General features: G+C 42.3%; 1 protein-coding gene across 4 annotated transcripts in view; it reads right to left on the bottom strand.

The window, feature by feature from the left end:
- Positions 1–122: 122 nt before the first annotated feature.
- KANSL1 (KAT8 regulatory NSL complex subunit 1) overlaps positions 123–12,571 on the bottom strand; it is a 194,012-nt gene continuing 181,563 nt past the window's right edge. For 3 of the 4 annotated variants that reach the window (XM_020997271.2, XM_020997272.2, XM_078155947.1), the window contains exons 10-16: positions 11,662–11,847; positions 11,126–11,283; positions 5,193–5,314; positions 4,822–4,879; positions 4,309–4,421; positions 2,261–2,513; positions 123–1,908 (exon numbers count right to left, since the gene is read on the bottom strand). In XM_020997271.2, the coding sequence (XP_020852930.1) occupies positions 1,681–1,908; positions 2,261–2,513; positions 4,309–4,421; positions 4,822–4,879; positions 5,193–5,314; positions 11,126–11,283; positions 11,662–11,847 (1,118 nt within the window). In that variant the 3' untranslated portion in view covers positions 123–1,680. The remainder of the gene's footprint in view (positions 1,909–2,260; positions 2,514–4,308; positions 4,422–4,821; positions 4,880–5,192; positions 5,315–11,125; positions 11,284–11,661; positions 11,848–12,571) is intronic. The other variant, XM_078155948.1, reaches the window with a different exon arrangement.

The raw sequence follows: 12,571 nt of genomic DNA, 5'->3' as shown, positions 1-12,571 counted from the left end.
ACTCTGAAATTCTATGCAGCTCTCCCTGTACCTGCCCACAACTGGCTCCTGGAGCTGGCTACTCTAGTCAGCCAGGGAACCCAGTAAATCCTGTTTGACGAAAAAGAACCCAGCAAATAACATCCTGTAACTTTTTTTTTTTAATTTTTTTCCCTTTTTTTTTCCGCTTTTTTTTGGGAAGCACTGTTCTGTGCTCTGTGAACAGAATCAAGACATTAACAAAGATCAGCTTCTCTGAAGAAAAGCATTTCTATAGAACAAAGACAGCTACGGATTCCGCTGCCATTACACAGCTCAAAGCAAGAAAAGAAAATATTTACAAAATACAAGGTGGGGGCTTTTTTTTTTTTTTGCATTTTTGTGGGTTTTTTTTTTACAATGCTAAAAGGGTTATTCAGAATTTTCAACCTTATAAATAGAAGAAGCACTTATGCATAGGGATATGGTGCATTATTGTTTTTTAAAGAAACAATGACAAACCCTTTAACTAGCAAACAGAAAAAAAAAGTCACTAATGTTGAAAATTGTGAAAAAAAACCCCAACCATTAAGCAGTTCATCTACTATTTTTATACGATTACAAAATGGCCAAAAAAAAAAAAGTTATGTCCTTTGTTTTTTTCCTCTTTTTGGTGATGTAATTATACATGAGACAGGCACAAGGACAAGGAAGATGATGGGGGGTAGGGGTGTATGTGGAGGGAGGAAGAGACTAGGACATTCCACAGGCAAGGGCCTAAGGGAAGGGTTATGAGAGAAAGGGCTTAGTGGAGACAGACTAAGGATAACTTAGACATGAAGGAAATGTGTTTAAGTGATCATCTGAGAAGAAAGTTAGGATGACTAAATCGATGCTTCCTTTTCAAACCCTCCTAGTTGGCTGGTTGGGGAATGGTAATATAGGCTGAACCTAAACACCCTGCCTGTAAAAAAAAACAAGTGAGACTCAGTGTTGAGTGTGAGAGTGAGAGTGAGAGAGAGAGAGAGAGAGAGAGAGAGAGAGAGAGAGAGAGAGAGAGAGAAAGAAACTGAGCAGCTGGGTTGCTATAGTTAAGGAGTCAAAATAAAGGTGACTGAATGCAGAGGAAGAACCAAGTGGTTCTTCCAGCCACATAAAAGAAGGGAAGCTCAGCCTGCTTGCTGAGGGCCACACACACATTATTGCAGACTGCCTCAAGCAAGCCCATCAGTAGGCCTGGTGGGAGCCAGGACTGGACAGGAACACTCCAATGTCCATGCCCCAAACCAGCACTCTGACGCCTGGGTTCCAGGTGACAAAAAGGCGAAACACCTGATGTAAATTTCTTTGTCACCTTGGAAGAACATGTTTTATCTAAGGAAAAATAAACCTGAAAATTCAGTGGAACAGTGGGGCTGGGAAGCATGCTAGAACCAGGCGGGGTGGGGAGTTAGGGATGATAGGGGTCTTACCCAGAACTTTTATTTGCCAACTGGAGGAATAGTCCATTTAGGTGTGCCACAAGACAATATGGAAACCAAGAAAGAAAAGGGAAAAAAAGAAAAAGGGGAAAAAGACCAAAACTGTTTCTAAACTCCTTAAATTCACTAAAAACTGTGAAAATTTTCGGCATACGATGTTTGAATATCAAACACAGAGATTTCTGAAGCTTTAATGCCAAGTTAGTGAGTTCGTTCAGTTGGACTCTCAAACTCCACTTGTTCATCTGTGGGTCGGGCGTTGCACTGTGGCTGAGGCTGACAGGTGCCTGCTCTTGAAACTAGCAAGAGGAGGGGAAGTGGGTGCACTGTCCAGCTCCCGGCCTCCCTTGCCACCTGGGGTACGCCGAGTACAACGGGCTGCCCGTTCCTGTGCATCCAGCTGGTCTTCACACTCCACCTGGGGGCTGTGTGCCAGGGGGAAGTTACGTCGCTCCCAGGGTTGGACAGTCTGCAGGGCACAAAGTGAGTGAGTGAAGGCAAGGTTGTGGTGTGATCACCCATGTTTTGCCCTCCTTCTCCAACCACCCTTTCCCAGTACTCTAGTCTACAATTCACATGACATGGCCAAGGAAGAGAAGTGAGGAATTAGGGAATCCACTTTGCCCATACCAACCTACATAGTACACATTCTGGACAAAAACTTTTCCAACACCCAAATTACCTCCAGAATTTGCCCAAGGGCTTAAAAAAGCCAGGAGAGCAGGGGAAAGACAGATGCACAATCACCAAAAGGGCCCAATCCTTTCGCTACCCCACCTCTTTCATGCCCTTAGCATACAGAGAGGAATGAAGTAACTCACCTGTTCATCCAGTCCCAACTCTGGGGTCGAACAACGGGTGTCCTCAATGGAGAGATGTCGTAGATTCTCTCGGGCTATAGGAGTGAGGGAGGCAGAAAGCAGGTCTGGGCTGATGGGACTTCGAGGGGATTGACTGTGGGAAAACTCTGAAATCGAGTGACTATTGCTGATATCAGGAGAAGCAGGCTGTGGAGTGGAAGAGTTGGCATTGCCCAGCTGTGGGGTTGTCCGGCCATCTGATGACCTATAAGACCTGCACCAAGGAATCCAAATCAGAGAGTCAGAGGGAATTTGGGAGGCAGTGTTCCAGTCGATCAGGCTCAAATGCAGCATAGGACAGCCTCTCTACCCATTTCTAGGATATCTCAAATTTCCCTACTCTTCCCACAATGGCCCCCAGGCTGAGAAGACTGACTAGACTCAAAGACTGCCTTTTGCGGATAATACAGAAATACAGATGCTAAGCATAAAAGAAAGAAGCATTCTGCTCATTCCTAACACACACAAAACTGCATGGATAAGGCCAAACAAAGCCCATACAAATGGGCACAAAAAGAAGCCCTAAGTAGTACATGACCAAGGAACAAAAATTAGAACCCCTACATGGTTAAGATCTTTTCCTAGCTTGAGACTTGAGGGCTCTTGCTACTAAAACACTGGAAGTAGAGGCAAAGTATAGAAGAGATGACTAGAACCAATACTTTGAGGTAAACGTGAATACAAGGATACATCTTCTGCCTAAATTTGGCTTTGGTAAGGCACTGTGGTACAGAATAGCATTGGGACCTGGAGTTGACAGAACTAGGTTTGACTTATGGTATGTGACTCTGGACATTTAAATCATTAATATCTCAGACTCATTTTCATTATCTATAAGTAGATACAAATATCACATGTAGTGTTTACTTCACAGGGCTGTGGTAAGGATTACAGGAAAATGTGAAACTTGGCTCAAATGTACATTCTGAAGAGCGATCCACGATTTGAGGCTATGCATTTTGCTAAAAACTCCAGTAGATTTGCTGGGGATGATAAAAAGGCAGAACTGATGGAGGGATTATAAGAGTGTAGTTGACTGGTCTACTCAATCAAAACCACCCCTACCCCACTAAAAGTAGGAGTAAGACAGATGCCCATTCAATCTCAATCACAGGCTTTAGACTAAGTGCTGAATGAACCTGGAACTGCAATGATGCTGCAGGAGATTTGGTCAAACCCCAGGGGTCATCTATAAACTATCAAACTCATTCAGAACCTGGGTCTTTCCAGAGGTTGGAGCAACCAGTAAAACCCAAGGCCCTTCCCATGCTCTAAACTGCTCGAGCCTTCCCTGAGGATTCTCCAAGACATCCCTATGTATTTAGCTCCTAAGTCCGTAGTTCTTTACATTATTGCACCAGATTAGAATGTGAGCTCCCCGAGGACAGAGACTGTTTTTGCCTTTCTCTGTACCCCCACTGCTTAGCACAGTACCTGGCATACAGTAAGAGCTTAATACATGATGCCAGATCTAATGATCACATAAACATCAACTACTATCATTCTTATTCCACACCACGGGGCTCTCTCTCCACACCTTGGGTACACCAAATTCCCTTAAAACAGCAAAGTCCCTGATCCTACACACAACATTAGAACAAAACCTTTATAAAGACAGCACACACAATATGTGACTCCACCAAGGATGCCTAAACCACAGATCCCTGCAAAGGGCCTCCAGAGAAGCCTTTTCACTCTCTATAAATGGTACCTGGTCCCAATAGAAGATGGTGCTTGAGGAACAGATTACCTCATGTTTAATAACCACTTTCTCCACAACAATCCCATGAAGCAGGTAATTCAAATATTATGATATCTTTTTAAAGATATACTGCCTCTCCAAATCAAATACCAGTTTACTACGTATCACACAGGGACATTTACCATCACACAAATGTTCCTGACAGAGTGGATATACATGGTGCCTTCCCCCATACAGAATACAGAAATCTTGTTAACTATTTATCTTCCATTCCCATATTGTCATCCTCTTGCCCAGGCAGCCCTACCTGCTACCTCGCCGCTGGGGTGGCACACTTGTGGTCCACAACCACCGTGCTCGTTCCATCTCCTCACACTTGGCATGCAGGGCAGCAAAAGCTGCATCAGAGAGGTCCTCAATCTGTAAGGAAGCAGGGTCATTGGTAGGTGCTTCCTCTCCCTTCTTCCCTTCCCCCCCCCTTGAGAGACTGACTCATATGGAACAAATCTAGGCTCCCCCGTCACATTATATCTAGTCTGAGAGAAAGACAAAGACAAATGGTGGCAGAAAGAGTGTGAAGGGAAAGAAGAGAGGGAAGGGAAGGGGAGGAGAGGAGAGGGAGAGAGACAGAGAGAGACACAGAGAGAGAGAGAGACAGAGAGAGAGAGACAGAGAGAGAGTTGGGGGAAGGGAACGTGCAAGGCAAGAGAACAGCATCAGAAGAAGAGAAAAGAAGAGCTGTGGAACTCCAAGACTCTACCATGTAAAATCATTTGGGACAGCGAGGGTTCAATAATGACACTGTCTGGACATGTCTTACCTCTTCATTCTCCTCATCAGGATTCCCCTTCAGAGACTGAAGATCCACTTCCCGCCAGCTGCAAGACACCAGAAAAAAAGAATACACAAGATGTCCTTCAAGTTGTAGAGTGGGGACTAGGTAAAAGAGACCTTGCATGTGTGTGGTCACATAACCCAGATGTTAATATAAATACATTGCCCTCTGCTGGTATGTAGAAAATCACTACACCACTAGGGGGCTACCAAGAAAAATATTCTCACCCATGTGTCTATGTATATACTCAAGTAACCAAGCATGTACCAGGAAGACTATCTCCATCTCCAAAGAGTCCCAAGTCAGCTTGATGAGGAAAACGAAAAAAGAAGACTGTAAGAAGGAGCGGGGAGTACCTGGGCGTAAGGATCTCCTTGTACTGCAGTTTTTCTACACGTGTTGTTGCAGCAACAGACATAGGGATCACAATGTTGTTAATGTCAAATGAACTTTCTCCACGTCTTCTCCTTACAGGTTGCTGCAAAGCAATAAAAGCAAGTTTAACATGGAGATACAATTGCTGCAGGCTTCAAACCATCTGCTGAATGGCTTAATAAAATTTATCATTAAATAATTATCAGCAGAAGTGCTCACCTAGGTTGCCTATCCTAGTTACAGAAGTCCTTGGTGGAGGGCAGGGGGGAGAGATAGAGGAGTGGTGATTCTCATACGTGCATCTCAAAACCCAGGTACAGACTCCTCTGTTTTCCATCCCAGACAATTTGTCAAGTAAAATCATAAGTTCATAAGAGTAGGTCAATCTTTAGTGGCACTACATAAACATCTTTTATATTTCTAATTCACTGCTTTTCTCTTTTTATTCTTCCCACTGTCTGCCACCCCCCCCAATTATTTTTTAGTATCAACGATGACATTCAGAGCTCACAAGAATGACATATTTATCTAGGTCTTCTAGAGGGACAGAAGTAGCTGAACAGATCACCAGACAGCAAGTGCTATGGAAGGCACTCTCTCTGGGGATTCTGGACTCTAGTTAAGCTCGGTCACCTTGCTGGTCACCATCCTCCCACCCTTTGATGGTTACCATTTGTGATGCTTGGGGCTCTCTGGCTCAGATCACATCTGTAGAGGTTAGTGATAAGATGGACCGGGGCGGGGGAAGAAGAGTATGCCTGTAACAGGGAGCCTCGATACAGCCCTCCCCTAAAGAATGATTCCTTTTTAAAGGCAGCTAAAAAGATCAACATCCAACAAATGAAGGCTTCCACAGGGTCCAGCAAGGCAAAGAGAATGTGAACCAGTTGGGAAGCCTGAAGAGTAATTAAATGGAGGAAGCTAACGCTTCCCCTTTAACGGGAAGAGAAAGTCCAATTGGGCTTGCTGCCCAGATGCCCCCAGGAAGGCAGGTGGCAAATACTCTGGTCCTGGAGGAGACTGAAAATGAACAGTAAGCTGTCAGAGGCCAAAGGGAAACAGTGGGATGACAAACATGCTGCCATGGTGACCGTACAACTGCAATCAAACCCAAAACACCAGGGGAGTGGTATCCTGAACTTAGGATAAATAGACAGTATGAGCAAAGTGCCTGTTCTTGCACTGTACTTTGCACAATAATTTGTTTCAGTCACTTAGTAGTTTAAGAAACATATGGATCCCAATGGCTAAACTTTTTGTCCTAAGCTCTGCTGCTCTGTGGCCATAATTCACTAAACTGCCCTCTTTACCTGCTTCCCTCTTTAATTCCTAAAGGGAAATTTTTAATGTAACCCACCTCATAAAACCATTATAACTGGTAAACAGAAGTGTTTATAAAGTGCTTTGTAAATCATGCCAACAAGGTTTTTGGCTATGGGGTCACTCAAGCAAATTACTTCCAATCCTCTCAAAAGTAGGTAGACTTGTCAGGTTCAAGTATACACAATGCATATTTGACTACACTGTATATGCACACACACACCCCCAAAACCTCACGAACTTAAAAGAAAAATTTCTCTTTAGTATTATGTACTTGATTCACATCAACATGAACATTTCTTCCACGTACAAGGAACAGAAGAGAATCTTCACTATGTATGTCTTGGTTTTTTTAAAGGTATATTTCAAATTTAACATGGTATATTTCTAATACTACTATGCTTGTCTGTGTTCCTTTCTAAAATTTCTTCGGCTTTCTTTTGTGAATTATTAACACCAGAAGTATCAACTGACTCGGTGAAAATTTTTGTCCATAAAGCAAAGAGAAACAGGGTATTTTTATTAAAAAGCAAAATTATCATAAATTTTTTGCATCAATTGATACATCTGGGCCTTCTAACGTAAAAATGATTCACTGATGCTCTTTTCCTCCTTTTTCTTGGTATCACAATGGCTACCTCCTCTCCCTGCAAAGCTCTCCCTTATTATAAATATACCACATAAGTCCACATGTTAAGAGTCTGAAAAAAAAAACACCTCTATGCCAAGAGGCACAAAGCACACTTAGTCTTCTGGAGTCATCGTTCATCACTGCACTGATTAGAATTCTTAAGTTTTAATAACTATTTTCCTTTATACTGTTGTAGCCATTGTATAAATTTTTCTCCTGGTTGAACTCCAGTTCCTACCAGTCTTCCTAGGTTCCTCTAAATCCATCCTTCATGTCTTACATCACAGTAATATTCCATTACACTCACATACCACCATTTGCTACTACAGATATTTTAGTACACATGGCTTCATCTCTTGGGCTATAGGCCTAGTAATGGTATCACTGGGTCAAACGATACACTCTGGTAACTTTTTGGATATAATTCCAAATTGCTTCCCAGAAAAGCTCAATTAATTCAGTTTGACTAACACGACATTAATGTGTCTTTCCTCCAACAATTATCAATTTCTTTTTTCTGTTATCGCTATTTGATGCCTACTCTTTCTAGAGGGGATAGATAATCATGTGAGTGCAATACTTAAGATTAGGAAGCCTACTGGATGGATGTAAGCTGCAATTTCAGAGATTTTTTTTTAACCTCTTTTAACATTTGTTAAATCAATAACCACTAGAGCAGAGGTGCCAAACCCTGGCAAAGTACTTCCTAACCAGATTTAAATCTAATGGGAAATGATTAACAAAATAAAAACAAAAATATAACACAAGATAATATAGATTTGTGGCTTTTTAAAGTCAATATTCAGTTAGCAGGGAACCATTTATTTTTGAGTCTGACACAACAGCTATACAGCACCTTTTTATACAGTTTTTGATCCCTAATTTTTAACACTCAGTTAAAGAGGATGCTGCACCAGAGGTAGAAATTGCTTTGTCTACTCTTCTAGGAATCCAGAATCTAAAAATATTCACCAGTCCCAATGATGCTAGTCCTCTAAAAGGAGAAGGAAGAGGTTGAGGTAAAGGGACTTAGTAAAACTGGATCCACACCATTTCATATTACCTTTGTTCCCTAACACTTTTACTCAATGTGGGACCCCCATTTCCTCCATAAATACATTTGTTCCAAGAGTTCTCTGTCAAAACGAAGACTAATCAGAAGGATGCAAATTTAAATAACTGAGAAATCACCTTACCCTCCCAAACTGGCAAAGACAGTAAAAGACAGAAACATTCAATGTTGGAGGGCCTGTGAGAAAAAGTCACACTAAAAATGCAATGCTTGTGGAGTTGGAAATCTGTTGAACTATTCTGGAAAGGAATTAGAAATTACGCAGTACTCCAAGGTTACTGATAGCAAGGGAAAAAAAAAATCAATCCATACAACACTAGTGATAGTAATACTATTTGTATTAGCAAAAAGGGATTGGGTTTTTTCACACCCAATGATCATAGGGAGCAAATGAACAAATTACTGGATATGGATGGAAGAGATTATTGTGCTGCAAAGAATGAGGACTATAAAGAATTAAAAGAAATATGGGAAGACGTATAACAATGCTGAATGAAGAAATCAGAGAAGAAAGAAAATCCATATCTACCAATGCCTACAACCACATCAACGAAGACAATATTAAATGTGTAACGAACACAGGTCAGACACAATGAACGAGGCTGGTACTAACTTATATAAGTTAAGTGCACACCCCTTTCTTTTAGCAAACAGTGACTTATAAAAGTATAGGGTAGCTTGTACTCTCAAGAGCCCTTTTTAAACTGTTTCTGGGCAATGTACTTTGTGGGGGATTCATCGGTGAATTTGTCTGGGTTTTCTGCTAAGTCAAAACAAAATTTGCAAAAGAGAATAAAAACAAAACCAAAGAGATTCTGAATCTCCTTCAGTTCTTGGCCCTATGAGCACCCCCTTGGAGGAGAACAATGATGGGGATGGTTCTAGTCACAATTTAAAAGAGTTGGCAACTCTGTTCCTTACAAAAAAGCAACATGTTCACCTTCCCAAAGGGTAAAACGAGTAGGGAAAATGCTTCCACGGCCAGATCACGGGAATTCTACTGAATTCTGAGGCAGATGATTCTTGTTCCAACCTCGGTAGGTACTGCGTACAGCGACTGCTGAAGCCTCACCCAAAGTACACACACTCAGGACCAGCTCCCTCCTGCCCCCCATCCTGGGGGTGGGGAAAGAAAACTACCAGATAGACCAAAGGTACAAAGATTTGGTAGAAGAGAGAACTTCACCTCTGGGAGAGGGAAGTTGTAGAATTGATCAATTAGTAATGGTTTGACTCTGAAAAGCCAAATATACCAGAGCAGTTTCCTGATACAGGATGTTTGCAGCAATTCATGGTTGTCAAAAAGTCAATCCCTGTAACAGTGCAACAGTGTAAGAGATATTCACAGATCAGAGCTAGAAGAGTCCTTAGATGTCAATTGGTTAAATCTTCTCCTCTTAAAGATGAAGAGACTGAGGCCCAGAAAAGTTAAGTAACTTGCTTAAGGCCACACAGGTAGTGAATGGCAGAAAAAGAATTTAAAGCTAAGTCCTCTGGAATCCAATTCCAAATCCAGGGCTCCTTCCATGGCATGTTCCACACTGTTTCTCCAACATTAAGGCAGAACATTGAGCTTAAAGTCTCTTACTTTATCCAGATTAAAGACACAGAAACTCCTGCTATCTCACTTCATTTGTAACCATCCAAGTATCTCCTATCATTAGCATTCAAAAACAATCCAGAGGATTGGCATTTTGAGCTGGAAGGGACCTCTGTATTTAAGTCCAACTCCTCACTTGAGTTCTTTTGTAGAGGAGGGGAAAATTTTTAAAGAGTTTAAGCAGCTGAGGTAGAATTTGAATTCAGGTCTTTCTGATCCCAAGTCTAGCACTCTTACCCACTGTACCACCTCTACATACGCGTATAAAAACCTTTCCATAGCAGGGTTTGAGGGACAGGGATGGGACCTGTGATTTTACTGCAATGGAAAGGAACTCCCTTTACCAAAGTACAGACAGGCACTTTCTCTACAACTAGCATCACAGGGTCATACATTCAACACAGATCAGGTATGGCTTGAGACCAGGTGTGACTTAACCCTGACTTTGAGATATGCTCTCTATCCACTATAACATCCTATTGCCTATTCAGATAACAAAATATTTACAAAGTACTTTAATCCTAACAACCCTGTTAGGTAGAAAGTAACATTTTTCCTATTTTATAGATTAAAAAACTGAGGCTCAGAAAGCTTAAGAGACTTGTCCTTGGTCAAACAACTAGTGCTAGAGCTATTAAAAACAGTCTAAAACAAGGAAGTAAAAAATGATTGCACTGGGGCAGCTAGGTGGTGCAGTGGATAGAGCACCGGCCCTGAAGTCAGTAGGGACCTGAGCTCAAATCCGGCCTCAGACCAAACACTTGACACTTACTACACTACAAGTCACAAGTCACTTAACCCTAACTACCTACCAAAAAAAAATAAATTGTTGCACTGACCTATTCTTTCAAAACCCAGAAAAACTGCCAACCAAGTCCTGACTTAGCTTCTAAAAACCTATCGTTATCCACTGATAAAAACTCCTTTGGTTAAAATTCAGGATCAATGAGGCCAAGTTTAATCTCTGCAAAGGTCAGTTTCAATATGTTCCAGAAGTCATGCATGACCCCTCCCAGGCCCAAGTCATATTGAAATCAGAGATTAAGAAAGCTAGTCAGTAAGACAATGTAGATGGATGGCTTAACACAAACCCTTTCCCAATAATGAGTAAAATATAGCTAACAGTGTATCAGAAGCAGCATCTATCTTCATATACAAAAACTGGTACATTATTGTGATCTGAATTTCCAGACATCCCCTTCTGTTGGAGTGATTAATCATTGTCTGTATCACCTAAACTTCTGCAATCTGCAAAAGATGATGTTTGGTCACATGCAAACCAAATACTTACAGACGTGGTAACTGTGCCCTGTGAACTTGAGCTGGTGGGCACGGAGCCATCTGACGAGGTGGAAGAAGAGAGCTGTCGCACCAAGGGGCTGGGTGGTGGGTGATGGGTGACAGCTGTCAAATAGCTTGAATTGCCTACATCTGTGTGATGTTTCAGCACTGCAGTGGTTAACAAAAAGGAAAGAGAAACATAAATGATTATATTCCCTTAAGCAGTTGCACTTTTGGCTCAAACTAGAAATGCCAGTAAAAACACATCTAATATGAAAAAGCCTTCTAAGCCTAGAGAAGTAAAGAGGCAAAAGCAAACTGGGTTGGTGGCAGGTGGGTGGCTAGAAAGGAGGTTGCTATAGCAGTAGAAGTGCCCTGCATTTTAGTAGCAGTAGGCTTCCCACCACCTTGCTGCCTCCCTAGAACCTGAAGGGCAAAGATGACGGGGGCAGGGAGAGGGAATTGAGAGAAGCCCAGGTGGCCTCAGAAAGCCCTGAGCAGACACAGGTGCAGGTACAGGTGCCAGGCCTGGCTCTGGCTGCCTACCTTCACTTCTCTCAGATGAATGGTCTCGCAATCGCATTTTGCTCTGGTTTGGGTCATGCACAGGTGGAGGGTTGAGCAAGCGCTCTGCTTTGGGCGCTGTAACTCTCTCTGCCATGGACACAGCCATTACATCATCTAAGTGCTGCCTGTGGGTCTTGTCAGGCCGGGTTTGGTGATGAGAGAGCTCTGAAGAGGGGAACAGAAAAAGAGCTATGGAATGTCTTCTTTTCTCTCTTTCTGGTTGAGGAAGGGTGCCAGGCTCTCACATCAACTCTGTGCTAACTCCACACCCCCAGACTAGCAAACCAGTTGGGGGGGGGGGGAAGAGATGATGGGGAGAAACAACCAGTGGCAGGTGAACAGGTCTAATGTCTTTGCTGGGCAATGACATCGCACTGTCCAGAAAGCCTAAAACTTGACTGACAGAATTCTGAAAACGGTCGTGCCTTTATCTAATTCAGTAAACATTAATTAAGCACCTATGTACACACAGAATGGTAGCTTAGTGTAGTGGAGAGAGAGAGCCAGTCACGGAGTCAGGAAAACCTAAGTGTAAGTCTTGTCTTTGGCACACCCTCGATGTGGGAGCTGAGCATATTACTTAGCCATTCAGGGTCTTAGGCTATTCTCTAAGACTATAAGATGCAGAATTGTAACTAATCTGCACTGGTAGAAGGGGTTTTCTCACCAGGAAAAATGCTCTATATGGATGAAATCACAGGTCTGGAACAAAAAAAGGTGCACTACCTCATTGTGTTAGATGCTAGGGATACAAAGACAAGCCTCTATCCTTAAGAAGCTTACATTCACAGGCTAGGGGACAGAAAAAGGAAAAAATAAACAAACACATATGAAGAACTGTGATAAAAGCAAGAACGTGAAGAGAAAGAGTAGTAGTCCAGACAAAGTG

Source organism: Phascolarctos cinereus, unplaced genomic scaffold (genome assembly GCF_003287225.1).
Source record: "Phascolarctos cinereus isolate Bilbo 61053 unplaced genomic scaffold, phaCin_HiC Scaffold_5;HRSCAF=322, whole genome shotgun sequence".
In the NCBI taxonomy this organism is placed as follows: domain Eukaryota; kingdom Metazoa; phylum Chordata; class Mammalia; order Diprotodontia; family Phascolarctidae; genus Phascolarctos; species Phascolarctos cinereus.
The sequence above is the reverse complement of the archived record's forward strand: the minus strand, read 5'-3'. Positions and strand labels throughout refer to the sequence as shown.